The 9,634-nt window shown below is 42.9% G+C and overlaps 2 protein-coding genes across 4 annotated transcripts; one reads left to right on the forward strand and one right to left on the reverse strand.

Moving 5' to 3' along the window:
- Positions 1–1,142: 1,142 nt before the first annotated feature.
- On the reverse strand, positions 1,143–8,114 carry clk4a (CDC-like kinase 4a). Of its 3 annotated transcripts, XM_056439172.1 has the most exons (13): positions 8,010–8,114; positions 6,404–6,564; positions 5,089–5,362; positions 4,355–4,457; positions 4,006–4,072; positions 3,790–3,906; positions 3,506–3,672; positions 3,320–3,414; positions 3,098–3,227; positions 2,936–3,018; positions 2,767–2,846; positions 2,529–2,619; positions 1,143–1,847 (listed from the first exon to the last, which is right to left on the reverse strand). In XM_056439172.1, the coding sequence occupies exons 2-13, from the start codon at positions 6,562–6,564 to the stop codon at positions 1,665–1,667; spliced, it is 1,551 nt and encodes a 516-aa protein (XP_056295147.1). In that variant the 5' UTR covers positions 8,010–8,114; the 3' UTR covers positions 1,143–1,664. The 3 variants fall into 3 exon arrangements, with proteins under 3 accessions (XP_056295147.1, XP_056295148.1, XP_056295149.1); XM_056439173.1 differs by lacking the exons at positions 6,404–6,564; positions 8,010–8,114 and adding an exon at positions 5,903–6,339; XM_056439174.1 differs by lacking the exons at positions 4,355–4,457; positions 6,404–6,564; positions 8,010–8,114 and having other exon boundaries at positions 5,089–5,107.
- A 112-nt stretch (positions 8,115–8,226) lies between these two features.
- On the forward strand, positions 8,227–9,279 carry tmem126a (transmembrane protein 126A). The gene has a single exon (XM_056439178.1). The coding sequence runs from the start codon at positions 8,572–8,574 to the stop codon at positions 9,187–9,189; it is 618 nt and encodes a 205-aa protein (XP_056295153.1). The 5' UTR covers positions 8,227–8,571; the 3' UTR covers positions 9,190–9,279.
- Positions 9,280–9,634: the final 355 nt, after the last annotated feature.

The following is a 9,634-nucleotide window of genomic DNA, read 5'->3' on the forward strand; positions in this document are numbered from 1 at the left end:
TCCCCGATAGAGTCGCTGGCTGTATCCATGTTGAAATCCTGCTCAAGTCCTCTTGATGAACAGAACATAGAAGAACAATGCCTTGCTGAGCGGTTGAAGTTCTGCTAACACAATGTACTCGGGCTCCTGACTGACCGAGCAGATTCTCAACACTCAGCTCCAGCACACTGGGCTCAGGGTACAAAGCGCGCTCTTAAATTAGTCTTGGAACAAGAAGCGGCAGCAGCGCACGCCGGGTTTACGCCGCACACAGATGGGAGTGATCTGGATGCCAACCAGAGAAGAGGAGTCTTCTAACTTACAGGTCGTTGTTTCCTGTTGGGAATTTCCTATAAGGATGTGCAAGTGCAACTTCCAACGGGTCCAATTGTCTGCCTGCCTGAAAGTTGCACGTTCAACTAGTTGCGATGCGCCCGCCCTGCGGACCACGTGGGAGGCTGCGGATTGACAGCTGCCTGCAGCGAGACTGAGGGGTTGTCTTGGTCAAACTAAGACAAACTTGACTTCTGGTCACTCAGGCACCTCAACACAATATGTTTTATTTATTTTCTGTTTATAAACTCACTGAAGTTAAATAACAGTAAATGATGATGTACCTTGTTCATGCAAATAACCGTTACATCTGCGGGATGTTTAATACAACTTTGAATTGCACGACCGACCGGTGCATGTTCCCCGTTAACTGTGACTTTTAAGGACACTTGTCTATAAAGTAGATTATGTCCCCCCATATTGTCAATGGGTGAAAGCAACTACAGTACAACGGCTCCTCTTTAAAAAAGAAAGAAAAAGAGCCATCTCCGGTTGTAGTTCAAAGGACGTAGATCTCGGTAACTCAAGCCGAGGTTGCAGATGTCGTTGCCGACTCAGCTTGAATAATAGTATAGATTCAGTTTGTAATATAATGTATTTTAGTCATCAAACCAGGGAACATTTTAAATGTCATTGCTGACTTTCTTTCAAATTCATGGAGGATCGGACCATATCCACCGACGCCCCCAAAAACACCCAACATAATTGGGCAACAGCGTTTGAGCCTCAAACGTTGGTCTTCAGTGACTTGAGGCAACACTTTCAATAACCTGAAGCTTTTCACTGCCATCCTGTGGCGGGATGCTGCTGCTGCACCAAACAAGACACTCTTCGGTTGTCTATTTACGTTTATTGAGAAAATGTACATGAGGCCTATACTGCAAAAGTTACACAACCACTCAGTGAAAAAGGAAACACATTTTATGTACAAAGCTGTTCTGCCCGCTATTTCCCCCTCTTCAGTGCTGAATAAATTATTATGGGTGAGACTGATGCAGGTAAGGCAATAACATTCCCCTTCACCACCTTGACAATGCAGAGAAAGAACGTGGAGACAATTAGACTTCTTATGAATTAAAAAAAACAGCTTTACCAGGAACTGCTTCAGTGGTACAAATTAAATTACAATGGCAAATAAATAATAAAAAAATTGCCGGATGCATTACATCAACACGTGGTACAGATGACAACATAACTGGTTGAGTGAAGGACTGATTGGAAACACACTGGCTTAGGACAGGACGCAGCAGGGCAGTGGACTGATAGTCAGTTAGGGGACCGTCACCATGACGACATCATGGCAGTCAGACCCGGGTCAGGGCCACTGGTCAGAGGGCGACAGGTTTCAGACTTCAGTCTTTTTTGCTGCTACTCCTGCTGCTGGTGCTTTTGCTGCTGCTCTTGCGGTAGCAGGAGAAGAAGGGGTGATGGAGGGCGTGCTCCAGACTGAGGCGCTTAGCCGGATCATACTCCAACATCTTCTCAATGAGGTCAAACATCTGGTGGTGGTCTTCGCCCTTAGACAGCATGTATTGCTGATGGCAAAGGAAGGACAATTGTAAAGTATGTCATGATTAATCTTGAGCACTGCATTTTAAGTCTAGTTCTAGATTATAAACTAGGTAAATAATTTACAAAACAGAAAAGAGCCCTGCAGTAAATACCAGTTTGGTGGCGATCAATTTTTGTAAAAATACTCAGTGACAAGTAAAAATCCTGAATTTAAAATGCTACTTAAGTATAAGTACAAAAGCATTGGTATCAAAATATAGCCAATATTACTGAATTATAATTGATTCGAATAACATTTGTCACTTAACTTACAACTGGTTAAAGTGGAGCTACTTTGAACTACTTTACATACTAAATACATAATTAGGCTATGTACTACTTGATAATACATCATTGTTTATTAGGTGATTTATATGTTGTAGTAAGAATCTGCAAAGGAGCCCAACTAGCAATGTATTGAAGCAGCTGGGCTCCGTGGCTGCATGGAGCAAAGGAGTCCCGTCTTTCTGGTGAAGTTCAGAGATATGTGCCGTGGTGGAACTGAACAGAGCTCAGCTTTGGATGTACCGATTGTTACCCTGAGGGCTAACATGTAATCAGAGATTTTGAGTTTTTCAGTCATATTTGATCGATAGGTGTATTTTCATATGGAATTCTTAGCGCACTGGAGCTCACCAAACCTCCTTCAGTCATATTGTTCTTACCTTGAGGGGTTTGCAGTGTTTCTTGACAAATCTCCCAGAAGAGCCGTGGACATCCCAGTCAAGCCTGGACCGGTAAACAAACCGCCTTTTTCTGTACAACATAATGATAATAAAAGTTTTTATCAATAAACAAATTAAATCAACTCCATCAGCAGAGTAAGTTCAGGTGGCCTGATAAGTGTGAATATTTTTTGGGGGCAGGGGGGTTTGTGTCTCAGATAATCACAGGTTTACATACTTGGTTTTCTGCAGGAGGTTTGTGGGGAAGGGGCCCAGGACTCTCTCCATCATAGCAAGGTGCTCTTTGCTGTCATGGGTCTGAAGGCACAATGACACATTTTCAAATGCCATGGTATATGTCACAGTATTAATAATTGTATCACTCTCTACCGCGGAAGAGACCGTACCTGGAAGAGAGTACATCCAAGGTAGTACTCAATGATTATGCAGCCCACACTCCAGACATCACAGGCATGGCCCCAGCCCAGATCTGAAAGAGACCATGCCAACTCAATAACAAACCTCCACCGCCTTGAGCTTCTGTGCAGTGCTTCGCAACAGCCACGTACCTAAAATTACTTCAGGAGCACGATAGTGACGGGTCGACACCACAGAGGTGTGGTGCTCGTGTTCATACGTGGCGTTACCAAAATCCACTATTTTCACATCTGGGTTCTTCAATGTGCGTTCATCTCGTTTCTGAGGACAGGAACGGAATGATGCGACTCACACGAAGACAAACAACAAGTTTGTCATTTGGCCACTAGTTTAGCAGGTGTGGTTACACTTACCAAATCAGGGTTGTACCGCATCAGGTACTCTGAATCAATGAAGAGAATATTCTCAGGCTTCAGGTCGGTGTGAGTCAGCTTGTTCTTATGCAGAACTGAAAGAAAAGACCACATACATTTTTGAACAAAGTAGTTTTTTTTCTTTCTTTTTCCACTGAATTTTCTTTGCATGTGTCAATTACTCACATCGCACAGCCCGGATGATCTGGTACGCCATGGGCCTGATGTGTTCTATGGGGAATGGCTGGAAATTGTTTTCCTTGAGGTAATCATAGGTGCTGAGGCCAAGCAATTCAAAGGCAATACAAATGTGGCCGTGGTAGTCAAACCAGTCCAGTATGTGGACACACGCACTAAAGTGGAGGAGGTAAAGTAGATGCAACGTCAGTTTCTTGTGGAGAATTCAGAAAATACTTTAATATGCCATGACCTGCAAGGTGATCATGTATTTGTGTTATGAAATTACTTACTATCTCTTATCAGTGTCAAGGGACTTCAAGTGTTCAAGCACCTCTACCTCAGACATAGCCGCTTCACGGTAGCGGTCTATATTTTTAATGATCTTCAGAGCCAATCGAGCTCCATCACTGGAAATACACAACACCAATACGTTTAATATTGAATGCAGGAGAGTGAGTGAGAAAGAAATATCACAAAACGTTGATCTGAAAATAATATTTTCTTACTTAGAGTGATCAATGCATTCAACTACCTTCCCAAAGGCACCTTCTCCTAGAGTATTCACAATCTCATCTACAGAGAACAGAGAGTTGTAGTTAGAAACACAGCACTGACGGAGGGAAACACTGCCCTGTGGCTGGTGCACTGCCTGATGTGTCAGCTCTGTTTCACTACAATACTATAAACAGGCTTCTGAACACTGGAATACAACTCAATGCTAAATATTTTACACTGACAAGCAGTATTTAACAAAATACTTGTTTGGACTAATAGTATTGTTTGGAAATAAAAACCAGACAAGAGAGTGAGAGACAAAGTGTGAACAGTAGAAAAAAAAAAGATTATATTCTATACATCTTGCTCTCAGCATGTCTCCATTGTGATAGATGAGGTGACCCTCGCCATCATCCTCAACACTCCTGGATCTTCTCCTGCTCCTGCGGTGTTGGCTCCTCCTCTGCACCGGAATCGCCGCAATCCGCCATCACATCAATAACCCATCAGTCAGCCAGCACCAGGCCACCACAATGCGACATCGTCATTCATTCAACCAGGCCAAGGGGGAGGTGGAGGGGTGGATAGATTCGGCCCGTTCAGTAACACCGCCAGACGAATGGACGGAGCAGCAAATTCAAATTCAGCCCCGTCAGAGAAATTGGGAGCCAGCCACCACATAGTGTGTGTTACAGAAGAAAAACATGGCAACAAGATTTTCAGATGAGAGACTTTCTCACAGCAGTACAGGAAAAAAAATGAACATGATTGATTACAGTCTATCTGCATGTAGTAACTGTTTCAAAACAACTTAATTCTTAACTATCTAGTCACAAAACTGACAACTAAGATTTCAGCACAAACACTGGGTCTATTTTTCTAACAATTTTATAAACACTCCCAATCTCTGAGCCCCCCTGAGTGCCCTACTAGTCATTATTGGAAGCTCACGCTCAATAGTGAAGAGTGGGGCACACAGATACAGAGAGACAAAGAGGTTGGTGATATGCATCGACTAAACACCAGTGATGACCTATTAGATTTGGTGGCAAAGACAGGAGAGGGGAGTAGAGGAGAGAAGGAGGTTCTCATACCGAGGACGACCTGTGGCGAGAGTAGCTACGTCTGCGTCTTCTGTCTCTCTGTCTGCGGCTGCTGCGCCTGCTGCGCCCACTCCGACCACTGCGCCCAGATGACTTGCTGTAGTGGTGCCAGTCACGGTCACGGTCTCGGTATCGGTCTCGGTCTCTGTCCTTGCAGGTGCCTTCATGGCTGACTTCCCCACACGCCATGCCCAAACTGTAGTTCTGGGAGGTTCCGTCCCGAGAGTCCAGGCCCTGGTTCAAACTGCGGGTCTCCAAATAGTGCCTGCAGTCAAATATAAAATGACACATAAATAAAGAAGGACAAGAAGTTGTAAGTCAGTCAAAGAACAGCTCAGTTTCTTGTCTGTGAAAACACTCCCCTGACCGTTTAATGTTACATTTTTAAGAAGCAACACACTAGTTTACAGCCACCTTGTTCAATGAGAGGCGATGGTTAAAACAGCATCTTAGCCGTTTCTTTGTAAATAGTACTTCCCCCATAAGGGCAAAATGCAATGTAGCAATTTTTTACATTTATACAACCGTCTTCATGGCAACCAAAAGTATGCTGTCCGTAAAGCATATCAGCCACAGAGGCGGAATTAAAGTCTGAGCCATCGAAGGAAGCTGAAATATTTTGGGCACAACATGATAGTGTGTAATACGATATGATATTCTGCACCTGCAGATATCTGTGCGCCAGAAGGTGACAACCATGTGGTATCATTCCTGCCAATAAGAAATGCAGAGAACTAAAAACAACCATTACATTAAACAGTTCCTTATAGGTTTGCTGAAAAGCATCACACTGTCGTCTCCTTACGGTTGCGATTGCTTAGGATGTTTTCGATCCCTTCCAGCCGGCCATGTTTGCAACGACGCATCTAAAAAAGACCCAGAAACTCTTTGGGTCCCAGCACCTTGCTGGTGTCAGTTGTCTTCCAGGAGGAAGTCTGCCTCTCGACAGAATTAAAATTAGAGTAGAAATGGAAACATATAATGTAACCCCACCGCCATCATATATGCCCACAAAAAGCTAGAATTGCAAAAGATATAATTTTATCATTTATTGATTTTCATCCTGCATGTTGAGTGGACAACTTCTATATGAAAAGTTTAATAAAATGCACTTATTTTCATACGACACGTGGAATTTTAAGTATATCTGAAACTTTACCAAACAGTTTTATTCACCACGCTCACTCGTTTTGATAGCTTTTTGACCTCAATAAGAATAAGAAACCAAAACACCCAAAATGTTTTTGAAGTTGAAACGGCACATTATACAACAAATACTGATCTTATCTATAAATAGGATATTTACCCATCACCCATCTTCTGTTGAAGGTGAGTTCTTCTGGACTTATTTTCCCTTTCGCTGCTGTGCGAATCTTGTTTCCTTCTTTTACGACACTCCATTCTCTCTTCCCACCTGTACTCATCAAGCCAGACACCGGGGGAGCGCATTCGTTTCAAATGGCGCATCTGAAAGAAAATTAAAACTGGTCAAAATAGAATTCTGCATGATCCTAAATGACATAATTCAGTCAATCAAGTATTGCAAAGTGTTGTACTGATGCAGCATTACAATTGGGATCGTTTCTAAGAAATACCGTTACCCCCATACAACATACCAAAGAGCATGTATGTACAGTAGCCAGCTATAAATGGCTAGTTGTACAACAGTAAAGACAAATATAAAGGGAGTAAAGCTGAACATTTTTATCCAAAATGTAGACAATAATAAAGAAATAACAGTTGTGTCCAGTTACCTAATGGTTAAATTATTCAACTGGATTTCTTCAGAAGCATAAGTCCATACATAGTTACTTTAAACAATGTCAGTTATAACGAAGATGGGTATAAGTAAGTCGAATACCTTCATAAGCCTGCACGACACTGTCACTAAAATGACAAGCTGAACAAAACCCAGAGCTAAACAGCCACGTCATAAGGCTAGGAACCCATTCCATGAATCATTAAACTCCACCGCACAATGTAACGTGAATCCACAGCCAACGCGGGTCTGTTACAAAATAAACAGACCCAGTCACGTGACCCAATTGTCTTCGATTCCACTCAACCATGAAATATGCAGGTTGTGTAACACACTTGTCAAGTAGCCGATTGATTATCGTGTCCTCTCGAGTCTCTGTTTTCTTCTTGAATCTCCCGAAATCACGTCAATCCTCGAATGCAGAACAGAGCTGGGCCGTCAGAAACACAATGGACGCTCCGCCATGCGGTGGATGCGATATAAATTGGGTAACGTTAAATGTTAACGTTAATTTACAAAAGATGTAGTAAAATTATTGGAGAACACTTGATGCAAACACGTTATAACTGTGGGCCAGCATGAACGACATTTCCAGCGCGACGCCGATCCGCTGAGAGTCCGTAGCTTAAACTGTATCCATCCGATTCCATCGTTTAATGACACATTGCAACTCAAACACTGGTGACTTTGATCAATTGTCCAACGTTAGTCGTGAAAAAAAAGCAAAAAGTAGTAAAGTTAACCCGGTCTCGATATCCAGGCCCATTGACCCCACAACGACGTAAAGTCCCAGCGAACAACGCGTTACGTCACTAAGCCTAACGTGCAACATATCATAAAGATAGGCCTGACGTACAACTTTTAATAACGATGGTCTACTGGGACTACCGACTTTAAAATGTTAACTGCTGCAGTTATATAAAGTTGCGTCCTGATCTACCACAGGTTACCTGCCGTTTCCGGAGAAAGTAAATGATCGTCGCCAGTCACAGCTAAGCTAACTAATTAGCCAGTTGAGCGACGGCCATGTTGGCGAGACGTCGATCGTCGGTCGAGCTAACTGGCTAACCTTAGCCAACATCACGGGGAATGCACTCAGGCTGAACAACAGGAAACATTATACAATAGTGAATAGCCATGACCTTGTTCTTACCTGTTTTTTACAAGAGATTTGGAAACGTAAGTTTATTGGTTATGATATAGCGTTAAGTATGAACAAAGAAAAACAAAATGCCTTCGACTACCCGTCTTCAAAGATGGCGAGCTTCCGAAAAATGCTAGAATCCGCCGGAAGGTTGTTCCGTGACGCAACTCCCAATAACAACGCCCACTGAGTTATTGTTTTTTTATCCTGAGTAAATCCTTTCAGGTACAGGCAAACAGCGCCGCACGTATTACTCGCAAGTCGCAACTAATGTATTACCAATTTTTATCCTGGGCAACTGTGTTAATAGTAACAGTAATAGAAACATAGTTATTAGCGTTTGAGGTTGTCAGTGTTTAAAATGTAATGTTAAAGGTCGATAGCCTAACAGGCAACGCACAGAGTAACTAAACCAAAGGGCACTTTGAATTGTGGGTAAAACATGTCTGCGCCCTGTTTCCAACTTGACGACCACCTTACCCAAAGGTTTTAGCAGAGCAATTCAAATTGTAAACAAGGATCTAACTGCAGACCGGTGGACGTCGTCGGTTTTATTTGATCATCTCTGAAGATGTCGGAAAATACTCAGAAGGAACGCGTCTTTGGAAACGGACTGTCAAGAGATGTGATAACTGAAATGCTGGCGAAGAATTTCGACAAACTACCTGACATTGATCAGAAATTCTTCATGTATGGACCTATGTATCTGGGGGGAAACGCAGGGCTCGCAGGACTTGTATCCAACAGCTTGTATCGTAGAGTTCTGAACGTCACACAGGCGAAATTCAGCTCCAGCCTGCCGATGGCTGTGCTGCCCTTTCTGACGACAGTTGCCCTGTACAATGCAGCAGTGTCCGCCCCCCTCATGTCGGGTGACCTCAACTGTCACATCTGCGCCCTGATGCGAGGTGCACTTGTTGGTGTGGTCGGTGGCGGGGTCTACCCCATCCTCCTGGCCTTACCTGTGAATGTTGGGCTTGCAACCAGGTACAGCACAGCACCGATGCCAGAGAAGGGCAATCTGCTCCGGTTCTGGGTGGACCTCTCCAGGCCGATACTGAAGAAAATGAGGGCGGTGATGGTGCTTCAGGTTGTCTTCGGCAGCTACCTGAGCTCCAGGGACTTTGACACGTACACCTCACTGGCTCAGATAACATTTGGCTCAGGTGGAGGGGACTTCATGGAATAAAATGTACTCAACCTTTAAAATGAATACGTTGTTAACTCGTGAGACTTGGTGCTCAACAAATAAAATAAATTATGGGCTACCTTTCAAAGATTGCTTGTATATCATTTCATATATTCCTAGCTTTTAAGGCACATGGTTACAAAATAATGACACTTGTTATTTTTGCATCATCTTAATCAGTACATGTTCTGAACTAAAGAAATTAATTTATTCAGTCTTAGAAAAAATAATCGGCTGTATTTTGATAACACAATAATTGTTTGTCCTTTGCTGAGGATGTTTCTAGTTCCAGCCTCTCAAATGGGCAGTTGTATTGCTTTTCTCTGTTTATAGCAGTTTAAATATTTGACTTTTGTAAGCTGTTGTAGACAAATCAACCAACTGATTCATAAAACAGTTGAAAGATAAGCCTGTAATGGAAATGAAAGTTACTTGCAGTCCTTTA

This window comes from Pseudoliparis swirei, chromosome 19 (genome assembly GCF_029220125.1).
Source record: "Pseudoliparis swirei isolate HS2019 ecotype Mariana Trench chromosome 19, NWPU_hadal_v1, whole genome shotgun sequence".
In the NCBI taxonomy this organism is placed as follows: Eukaryota; Metazoa; Chordata; class Actinopteri; order Perciformes; family Liparidae; genus Pseudoliparis; species Pseudoliparis swirei.

Bases quoted from the DNA above. Each gene is read 5' to 3' on its own strand.
- clk4a (XM_056439172.1), bottom strand. From the start codon at position 6,564: ATGCGCCATTTGAAACGAATGCGCTCCCCCGGTGTCTGGCTTGATGAG. The intron at 5,363-6,403 runs GTAAATATCCTA...ATTTGACTGCAG, and splicing joins CAACAGAAGATGGGTGATGG to GCACTATTTGGAGACCCGCA. The intron at 2,620-2,766 runs GTATGTAAACCT...TATGTTGTACAG, and splicing joins AACCTCCTGCAGAAAACCAA to AAAAAGGCGGTTTGTTTACC.
- tmem126a (XM_056439178.1), top strand. From the start codon at position 8,572: ATGTCGGAAAATACTCAGAAGGAACGCGTCTTTGGAAACGGACTGTCA.